Below are 10634 nucleotides of genomic sequence, written 5' to 3'. Positions count from 1 at the left end.
AGTTGAGGAGGAACTTCTTCTCTCAGAGGGTGGTGAATCTCTGGAATTCTCTGCCCACTGAAGTGGTGGAGGCTACCTCGTTGAATATGTTTAAATCACGGATAGATGGACTCCTGATCGGTAAGGGAATTAGGGGTTATAGGGATCAGGCGGGTAAGTGGAACTGATCCACTTCAGATCAGCCATGATCTTGTTGAATGACGGGGCAGGCTCGAGGGGCTAGATGGCCTACTCCTGCTCCTATTTCTTATGTTCTTGTGTTCTTATGCTCTAGCTGAGACTTGCACAAGTTCAACATTACCTCTTTTGCCTTGTACACAACATCCCCATTACTAAAGCCCAGTGTATAATGTTGTATTCTATTCTGATGATACTGTGTAGGAAATGTATTTTCTAAAACACCTCTCACGTGTGTGTGTGCACGCGCGCCGCACACGGGTATATAATTAAACAAACCCTTTTCATTTCATCATACCATAGGTTTGCTGTGCAAATTATAGAGGTTTGGAACACTCCAAATGTATTTTTAATTCCCCCACATTAACCCAGAGTCACCAGTTGAGGAGTAGGAACATAAACCAATTTTATACACATTATCCCAGTTATTAAGATCAGTTGTAGTGCCCATAATAGAGAATAGTGCTTGTGATCCTTATTTTCTGCAACATTCAGATATTTCCACTAGGATAGCAAAGGGACTCTTGGCTCAGGACAGACTCATATACAAGGTGCTTTTCCTAAATGCCATCCTCCATTTATTGATAAATTCCAGCAGATAACTCTGTTCAGGCTCAACCATTCAATGCATCATCGGACACAGGGACATTTCCAAATACTCAACAAATACTCAGTCAAACTGGCAGCATTCTGAAAAGTCCAATGAACGACTTCCCTCTTTATTTTGATTGTTGTCACAAGTCAGTTTACACTAACACTGCAGTGAAGTTACTGTGAAAATCCCCTAGTCCCCACATTCCGGCACCTGTTTGGGTACACTGAGGGAGAGCCTAGCACAGCCAATATACCTAACCAGCACATTTTCTTGGACTGTGGGAGAAAACCAGAGCACCCGGAGGAAACCCATGCAGACACAAGAGAAAACGTGCAGACTCCACAAAGACTGTGACCCAAGCCAGGAATCAAACCCGTGTCCCTGGTGCTGTGAGGCAGTAGTGCTGACCGCTGTGCCACCCTTATTCCTTTTCTTTATATTTGATTCTTGATTAATTCTTTATTCCCCTTCCTAACAGGTGACTTAGTGATGATGACGACCCTATCTCATGACCAAACGTGGTCTCTCCAAATGCATCATGGCCACGGCAGATTTACTGGACATTATCCTTGACCTGATACCGAGGCAACTTCCAATTGTCTATCAGGAAGATTTTAGCTTCTTGTCTTCCATCCCAGTGTGTAATATCCACGCCGTCCTGCTTTCTGCAGCCATAGGCTGTTCCGTCTGGTTTATCGTCAGTTTCACTTTGGACCATTTTCATAGAATCATAGAATCATAGAAACCCTACAGTACAGAAAGAGGCCATTCGGCCCATCGAGTCTGCACCGACCACAATCCCACCCAGGCCCTACCCCCATATCCCGACATATTTTACCCATTAATCCCTCTAATCTACACATCCCAGGACACTAAGGGGCAATTTTAGCATGGCCAATCAACCTAACCCGCACATCTTTGGACTGTGGGAGGAAACCGGAGCACCCGGAGGAAACCCACACAGACACGAGGAGAATGTGCAAACTCCACACAGACAGTGACCCGAGCCGGGAATCGAACCCAGGACCCTGGAGCTGTGAAGCAGCAGTGCTAACCACTGTGCTACCGTGCCGCCCCCAACTTTGTCCCCAACTTTTTTCTAATGAGCTGAAATCTAAACACTGCACTGAGAGAATGGCGGTTGGGAACAGTGACTGCACTGAGCTGTTTAAAAACACTTTTTTTTTGGTATTTCATGTTCAGAAAGGACGACTGGCTTCAGAATTTCTCTTGGATTTGTTACATAATGGCCGATGTTATGGAACCAACAACAATAGAGTTCCTTCATCATATTCTGACGCCAGCCATCCTATTAGTCTTGGTTAACGCATTCAGCAGCAGAATCATCAGACACATCTTAGTGAGCAGCAGAACTCACAGGCTTTTGACTTTGATTTATTGTCACATGTTTTAGTACAGAGTGAAAAGTATTGTTTCTTGCGCGCTATACAGACAAAGCATACCGTTCATACAGAAGGAGAGGGTGCAGAATGTAGTGTTACAGTCATAGCTAGGGTGTAAAGAAAGATCAACTTAATATAAGGTAGGTCCATTCAAAAGTCTGACAGCAGCAGGGAAGAAGCTGTTCTCCAGTCGGTTGGTGACCTCAGACTTTTTAAAATTTTTAAAGTTTATTTATTAGCCACAAGTCAGGCTTACATTAACACTGCAATGAAGTTTCTGTGAAATTCCACACTCCGGCGCCTGTTCGGGTCAATGCACCTTATCAGCACTTATTTCAGACTGTGGGGGGAAACCGGAGCACCGGAGTCTGAAATAATTGGACTCGGGTCCCTGGCGTTGTGAGGCAGCAGTGCTAACCACTGTGCCACCATCCAAGTACAAACGTTTTGCATCTTTTGTCCCGACGGAAGGTGGAAGAGAGAATGTCCGGGGTGCGTGGGGTCCTTGATTATGCTGGCTGCTTTCCCGAGGCAGCGGGAAGTGTAGACAGAGTCAATGGGACTCCCAACTCTCAGCAGTGAATCCCAGAGATGAACAGTCAAAGGAAATCTATCATTCTATTATGTTATGTGGACTAATTTCATACTGCTACAGTCACTATTTTTGGTGTATGCGATATGATGGCGGATGTGATATTTGGGGTGTGATTCAATGTGTCTCCCTAGTTTTGAACAGGAATTGCGATTCCTGCTCCAGCAACATTGCTGTGGTTCTGGAGTCACATGTAGATCAGACCAGGCAAGGACGGCAGATTTCCTTCCCTGAAGGACATTAGTGAACCAGATGGATATTTCCGACAATCGACAATGGTTTCATAATCAACAGTCGATACTCAATTCCAGATATTTTTAATTGAATTCAAATTCCACCACCTGCCGTGGCGGGATTCGAACCCTGGTCCCCGGAACGTTAGCTGAGTTTCTGGATTAATAGTCTCGCGATAATACCACTGGGCCATCACCTCCCCAGACAGAGGATCAGCCATGACCAGCCATGAGGGCGGCACGGAAGCACAGTGGTTAGCACTGCTGCTTCACAGCTGCAGGGACCTGGGTTCGATTCCCGGCTTGGGTCACTGTCGTGTGGACTTTGCACATTCTCCTCGTGTCTGCGTGGGTTTCCTCCCGGTGCTCCCACAGTCCAACGATGTGCGGGTTAGGTTGATTGGCCATGCTAAAAATTGCCCTTAGTGTCCTGAGAGAGATTAGTGGGTAAAATATGTAGGGGTATGGGAGTAGGGCCTGGGTGGGATTGTGGTCGGTGCAGACTCGATGGGCCGAATGGCCTCTTTCTATACTGCAGGGTTTCTATGATACCGAATGGCGGAGCAGGCCCAATGGACTTCAATTTCCTATTTTGTTTCTGGAAGAATGGTGTTACATTTGCCAGTTTCAATCCAGTGGGACCATTCGAAAATCTAAGATGAATTAGAACTTGTAGGCCCACTATATATGTACTTAACTCTGACAGAACCCGAGGATGGAGGCCATCAGGTCCTGGTGATTTGACTGGTGCTAAAAAGATGTATCTTTTGGCAGAGCTTTTCATCCTGCACTCATCAGGACAGTTTGTAAGAACTCCAATGTCAGGGAAACATGTTCCCCTGTCTAGTCCAATTCCACTGTAACCTGTCCAGTTCGGAAATCTACTGGTCAGAAATGCCGGTTATCTGGAAATGTTCTGAGCAGAAACAAGCAACTCAAGGCATCATTTGTGTACCATACTTTGGCAGTAAAAATGGGAAAGGTACATTATTAAGTAACGACTTATTATTAAGTAACTACTTATTCATCAGTGCAGGTAAATATTTATGCCTTCAGTGTTTCCTGGTCCACACACTGTGGATAGTCACAGTGGTTAGCATTGCTGCCTCACAGCGCCAGGGACCCGGGTTTGATTCCCGGCTTGGGTCACTGTCTGGGCGGAGTCTGCATGTTCTCCCCGTGTCTGCGTGGGTTTCCTCCGGGTGCTCCAGTTTCCTCCCACAGACTGAAAGACGTGCTGGTCAGGGTGCATTGGCCATGCTAAATTCTCCCTCAGTGTACCCGAACAGGCGCCAGAGGGTGGGGACTAGGGGATTTTCACAGTAACTTCATCGCAGTGTTAATGTAAGCCTGCTTGTGCTACTAATGAATAAACTTTAAAGTCAACTATAGTCTAGTAAATTCCGAAATCCGAAAATGACTTGGTCTTAACGTTCCAGGCTGGAGAGGTCACAGTGTATCGAAATTACGAACACCAGCAGAAATAAAAATTACCAGAATGAACTCAGTTCCTTCCACATATGACTAACCATCGTAAAACAGCAGAATGCAGCACCTGCAGTCATTTGTGAACCTGCTGGTGTCTCAGAAGGTGAGAATTGAATGACCGAGTGAAACCTTTCCCACACACGGTGCAGGTGAGTGGCTTCTCTCCCGTGTGAACTCGCTGGTGTGTCAGGAGGCTGGATGACTGGGTAAACTTTTTCCCACACAGGGTGCAGGTGAAGGGCCTCTCTCCCGTGTGAACTCGCTGGTGAGTCAGCAAGTTGGACAAATTAGTGAACCTCTTCCCACACACTGAGCAGGTGAACGGTCTCTCCCCGGTGTGAATTCGCTGATGCGTCAGCAGGCTGGATGACTGAGTGAATCCTTTCCCACACACGGTGCAGGTGAAGGGCCTCTCTCCCGTGTGAACTCGCTGGTGGGTCAACAGGTTGGATGAATTAGTGAATCCCTTCCCACACACTGAGCAGATGAACGGCCTCTCCCCGGTGTGAATCCGCTGGTGCGTCAGCAGGCTGGACGACTGAGAGAATCCCTTCCCACACACCGGGCAGGTGAATGGTCTCTCCCCGGTGTGAATCCGCTGGTGTAACAGTAGGTTGGCTGATTGAGTGAATCCTTTGCCACACACTGAACAAGTGAATGGCCTCTCTTCGGTGCGACTGGGCCGGTACATTTCCAGCTCAGAAAGGGAAGGAAATCCATTACCGCGGTCCCCAAATTTCCATGGTTTCTCCATGATGTCAGTGTCCTTGTGTCTCTCCCAGTCAGTCAACTGGCGGAAATCTCACCTCTACACACAACACAGCTTCTCCCCACTGTGAATGGTATGGTGCGTTTTCAGGCGGCGTGACGGGTTAGAGCGTTTCCACACAATCAAAAGTTCAATGTTACTCAGGTCCTGATGAATTGAGCTGCTTTCATATTTACCTCAAACTTCCTGCCGGCAAATCCTCTCCTGAAAAGAGTTGGTAAAAATCATCACAGTAGGTTCAGGATAGCAATTCAGGATACTGTATAACTGGCGTTTCTGAACAGTAGATTTCCCAACTGGACAGGTTGCAGGGGAATTGGACTGGACTATTATTTTCACATTTCTCTCAAATTTGCCTACATTTCAGCATTCGCCTTTTGAAAAGGACAACATGGCAGGTCATGGGCAGTCAGAGGTGGGTGTTGATGTCGGAGAGGTATTTAGATTTGCTGGGAACGTACTCAGTGGAGGCAGGGAAGGCAGTCAAAGAGGGTCTTCGATGGAAGTTGAGGAATGGGGAAGTCAGTTAGGGAGTGGAGTACTAGGTAGGTAGTCAGGGGAATGGAGATGGAGTAATACCAATAATCTCTCCCTTAATGTCAACAAAATGGAGATTGTCATCGACTTCAGGAAGCATAAAGGAGAACATGCCCCTGTCTACATCAGTGGGGACGAAGTAGAAAAGGTCGAGAGCTTCAAGTTTCTAAGTGTCCAGATCACCAACAACCTGTCCTGGTCCTCCCATGCCGACACTATAGTTAAGAAAGCCCACCAACGCCTCTACTTTCTCAGAAGACTAAGGAAATTTGGCATGTCAGCTATGACTCTCACCAACTTTTACAGATGTACCATAGAAAGCATTCTTTCTGGTTGTATCACAGCTTGGTGTGGCTCCTGCTCTGCCCAAGACCGCAACTACAAAAGATGGTGAATGTAGCCCAATCCATCACGCAAACCAACCTTCCATTCAGTGACTCTGTCTACACTTCCCGCTGCCTCGGCAAAGCAGCCAGCATAATTAAGGACCCCACGCACCCCGGACATTCTCTGTTCCACCTTCTTCCCTCGGGAAAAAGATGCAAAAGTCTGAGGTCATGTGCCAACCGACCCAAGAACAGCTTCTTCCCTGCTGCTGTCAGACTTTTGAATGGACTTACTTTGCATTAAGTTGATCTTTCTCTACACCCTAGCTATGACTGTAACACTACATTCTGCACTCTCTCCTTTCCTTCTCTATGAACGGTATGTTTTGCCTTTATAGCACGCAACCAATAATACTTTTCACTGTCTGTTAGTACATGTGACAATAATAAATCAAATCAAATCAAATCAAGCAATCGGGCTAGTGGGTGGTAGTCAGAGAGTGGGAAAGTAGTTAGGGGCTTGGGAAGATGGGAGAGTATTCAGGCTGTCGGGAGTGAGGGAAAGAAGTCAGGGTGGTGGGAAAGTAGTTGGGGTGGTAGTGGGGTAGTCAGGGGTGGGTGGGGTCATACCCAGGAGCTGGAAGTGATTTTCATTGTTTTAACATCTCCGAGGTAACTAAGCTGATGGGAGAATCGGAACCATCTCTGATTTAAATTGGGGCATCAGATGGTTCCTGGTGCAGGGTAACTGCCAATCATAAGTTTAAAACTCCTGGGCAATTCCCACATAGTCCTTACTTTTTTTATTAGTGTCACAGATAGGTTTAACACTGCAATGAAGTTACTTTAAAAAACCCTAGTTACCGCACTCTGGTGCCTGTTCAGATACACGGAGGGAGAATTTAGCATGGCCAATGCACCTAATGGAGAGTGCAGGAGGACGTGCCAGGAGCAGCACCAGGCATACGTAAAAATGAGGTATCAACCTGGTGGAGCTACCAAACAGGACTACTTGCATGCCAAACGGCAAAAAACAGCAAGTGATAGACAAAGCTAAGCAATCCCACAACCAACAGATGAGATCTGAGCTCTGTTACAGTTAGGAATGGTGGTGGACAATTAAACAACTCAGTGGAGGAGGAAGCTCCACAAATATCCCCATCCTCAATGATGGAGGAGCCCTGCACATCAGTGCAAATGATGAGGCTGAAGTGTTCTCAGCAATCTTCAGCCAGAAGTGTCGAGTAGATGATCCAACTCGGCTTCCTCCCGTGATCCCCAGCATCTCAGATGCCAGTCTCCAGCCAATTCGATTCACTCCACGTGATATCAAGGTTGGAGGCACTGGATACTGCAAAGGCAATGGGCCCTGATAACATTCCGACAATAGTACTGAAGATTTGTGCTCCAGAACTTGCCGCTCCCCTAGCCAAGCTCTTCCAGCACAGTTACAATGCTGGCATCTACCCAACAATGTGGAAATTGTCCAGGTATGTCCTGTATGCAAAAAGGATAAATCCAAACTAGCCAATTACCACCCAATCAGTCTACTCTCAATCATCAGTAAAGTGATGGAAGGGTCATCAACAGTGCCACCAAGCAGCACCTGCTCAGCAATAACCTGCTCAGTGACGCCCAGTTTGTGTTTCGTCAGGGTCACTCAGCTCCTGACCTCATTACAGCCTTGGTTCAAACAGGGACAAAAGAGCTGAATCCAGAGATGAGATGAGTGTAACAGCCCCGGACATCAAGACTGCATTCGACCGAGCGTGGCTTCAAGGAGCCCTAGCGAAACTGGAATCAATGGGTATCAAGGAGCAAACACTCCACTGGTTGGAGTCATACCTGGCACATAGGAAGATGGTTGTGGTTAGATAGACGGTCTGTCATCTCAACTCCAAACATTTCTGCAGGAGTCCCTCAGGGTAGAGTCCGAGGCCCAACCATCATCAGCTGCTTCATCAGTGGCCTTCCCTCTGTCATAAAGTCAGAAGTGGGATGTTCAACACCATTTGCGACTCCTCAGATACTGAAGCAGTCCATGTTCAAATGCAACAAGATTTGGACAATATCCAGGCTTGGGCTGACAAGTGGCAAGTAACATTTTCGCCACACAAAGGCCAGTCAATGACCATCACCAATTAGAACATTCTAACCACCGCCTCTTGACATTCAATGATGTAACCATCACTGAATCCCAGATGTCAAGATCCTTGGGGTCACCATTGACCAGAAACTCAACTGCACTCACCCACATGAACACAGTGGCTACCAGAACAGGTCAGGGGCTAGGATTACTGCGGCGAGTAACTCACTTCCTGCCTCCCAAAAGCCTATCCACCATCTACAAGTCACAAGGAAGGAATGTGAAGGAATACTCCCCACTTGCTTGGATGGGTGCAGCTCCAAGAACACTCAAGAAGATTGACACCATCCAGGACAAAGTAGCCCGCTTGATTGGCACTACAGTAGGTTTAGATTAATACTGCAATGAAGTTACTGCAAAAACCCCCTAGTCACTACACTCTGGCACATGTTCGGGTAACACTGAGGGAGAATTTAGCATGACCAATGAACCCTAACCAGCACGTCTTTCAGACTGTGGGAGGAAACCGGAGCACCCAGAGGAAACCCACACAGACACGGGGAGAACGTGCAGACTCCACACAGACAGTGGCGACAACCTGGGAATCGAACCTCAGTCCCTGGCACTGTGAGGCAGCAGTGCCAACCAGTGTGCGACCATGCCTCTTGGTCAGGCGATACAGGGTGGCCATAGCCCCTGGGTACAACCACAATGGACTACACGCTGGTACAGTTCCCTCACAGCGCCAGGGTTTGATTCCAGGGTCACTGTCTGTGCGGAGTCTGCACGTTCTCCCCGTGTCTGTGTGGGTTTCCTCCGGGTGCTCCGGTTTCCTCCCAGTCTGAAAGACGTGTTGGTTCGGTGAATTGGCCATTCAAAATTCTTCCTCCGTGTACCTGAACAGTTGCCAGAGTGTGGCGACTAGGGGATTTTCACAGTAACTTCATTGCAGTGTTAATGTAAGCCTACCTGTGACAGTAATAAATAAACTTTAAAAAAACCTTTTGGAAACCATTCTAAACCCAGGAGTCAATTAATTTCGGTCCTGGTCATGGGGACCCTGAAGCCCCGCCCATTCTCTTACATCTGCCAAGCGGAGCCCGCATGCGCAGTCGCCCTGCTGCTGGCTGAATCAAGATGGCGGAGGCGCCGCGGAGGTGGCGGCTGTACAGGCGGGGGGGTAAATGCTCCCAAAACTCACCGGGACGAAACCCACAACACCTGGAATATGTTATTCGCGGCTTCAGAGCTTCCCCGGGGGTTTATGAAGCCGCCAGGCTTCACCCTCCAGATGCCATCACTCCCTCGGCGCCGCTGCCCCCGTCCCAACGTCGTTCGGATCCGCGCACAGTGCGCATGCTCCTGGTCCGAACCTTGCGCGTGCGAGCTGGGCCTCCTGCGCTTTGAATAGGGCGGATCCCCTGGCGCGGGATATGTCGGGTAATAGTACTACCATTGACCTCAATACGGGGCAAATAGAGAATTGTGTTCTGGGTGCCAATTGATGGAGAGAAACATAATTAAAGACGCATGAAGCTAAAAACAATCCAGGGTCTATATTTAATCTTAGTTGTTTGTATTTAATCTCAGTTGTTTGGGTTTAATTTCAATTTGTTTGGATTTAATCTCAGTTGTTTGGGTTTAATCTCAGTTGTTTGGGTTTAATCTCAGTTGTTTGGGTTTAATCTCAGTTGTTTGGGTTTAATCTCAGTTGTTTGGGGTTCATCTCAGTTTGTTTGGATTTAATCTCAGTTTGTTTGGATTTAATCTCGGTTGTTTGGGTTTAATCTCAGTTTGTTTGGATTTAATCTCAGTTTGGGTTTAATCTCAGTTGTTTGGGTTTAATCTCAGTTGTTTGGGTTTAATCTCAGTTGTTTGGGTTTAATCTCAGTTGTTTGGGTTTAATCTCAGTTGTTTGGGTTTAATCTCAGTTGTTTGGGGTTCATCTCAGTTTGTTTGGATTTAATCTCAGTTTGTTTGGATTTAATCTCGGTTGTTTGGGTTTAATCTCAGTTTGTTTGGATTTAATCTCAGTTTGGGTTTAATCTCAGTTGTTTGGGTTTAATCTCAGTTGTTTGGGTTTAATCTCAGTTGTTTGGGGTTAACCTCAGTTTGTTTGGATTTAATCTGAGTTTGTTTGGGTTTAATCTCAGTTTGGGTTTAATTTCAATTTGGGTTTAATCTCAGTTTGGGTTTAATCTCAGTTTGGGTTTAATCTCAGTTTGGGTTTAATCTCAGTTTGTTTGGATTTAATCTCAGTTTGTTTGGGTTTAATCTCAGTTTGTTTGGGTTTAATCTCAGTTTGTTTGGGTTTAATCTCAGTTTGTTTGGGTTTAATCTCAGTTTGTTTGGGTTTAATCTCAGTTTGTTTGGGTTTAATCTCAGTTTGTTTGGGTTTAATCTCAGTTTAGAACATGGAAAAGCTACA

At 46.7% G+C, this 10634-nt stretch overlaps 1 protein-coding gene across 4 annotated transcripts; it reads right to left on the bottom strand.

Annotated features, from left to right (window-relative positions):
- Positions 1–2132: 2132 nt before the first annotated feature.
- Positions 2133–9565, bottom strand: LOC144481614 (uncharacterized). Of its 4 annotated transcripts, XR_013495751.1 has the most exons (4): positions 9408–9559; positions 7966–8096; positions 4364–5461; positions 2157–2438 (listed from the first exon to the last, which is right to left on the bottom strand). XR_013495751.1 is itself a non-coding variant. In XM_078200750.1 (2 exons), the coding sequence occupies exon 2, from the start codon at positions 5240–5242 to the stop codon at positions 4562–4564; it is 681 nt and encodes a 226-aa protein (XP_078056876.1). In that variant the 5' UTR covers positions 5243–5461; positions 9408–9565; the 3' UTR covers positions 4144–4561. The 4 variants fall into 4 exon arrangements, 2 of the variants coding, with proteins under 2 accessions (XP_078056876.1, XP_078056878.1); XR_013495750.1 differs by lacking the exon at positions 7966–8096 and having other exon boundaries at positions 2133–2438; positions 9408–9565; XM_078200750.1 differs by lacking the exons at positions 2157–2438; positions 7966–8096 and having other exon boundaries at positions 4144–5461; positions 9408–9565.
- Between the last annotated feature and the right edge of the window lie 1069 nt (positions 9566–10634).

The sequence above is a fragment of the Mustelus asterias genome, chromosome 31 (genome assembly GCF_964213995.1).
Source record: "Mustelus asterias chromosome 31, sMusAst1.hap1.1, whole genome shotgun sequence".
Taxonomy (NCBI): Eukaryota; Metazoa; Chordata; class Chondrichthyes; order Carcharhiniformes; family Triakidae; genus Mustelus; species Mustelus asterias.
Note: the sequence above shows the minus strand (reverse complement) of the source record. Positions and strands in the feature narration are given on the sequence as shown.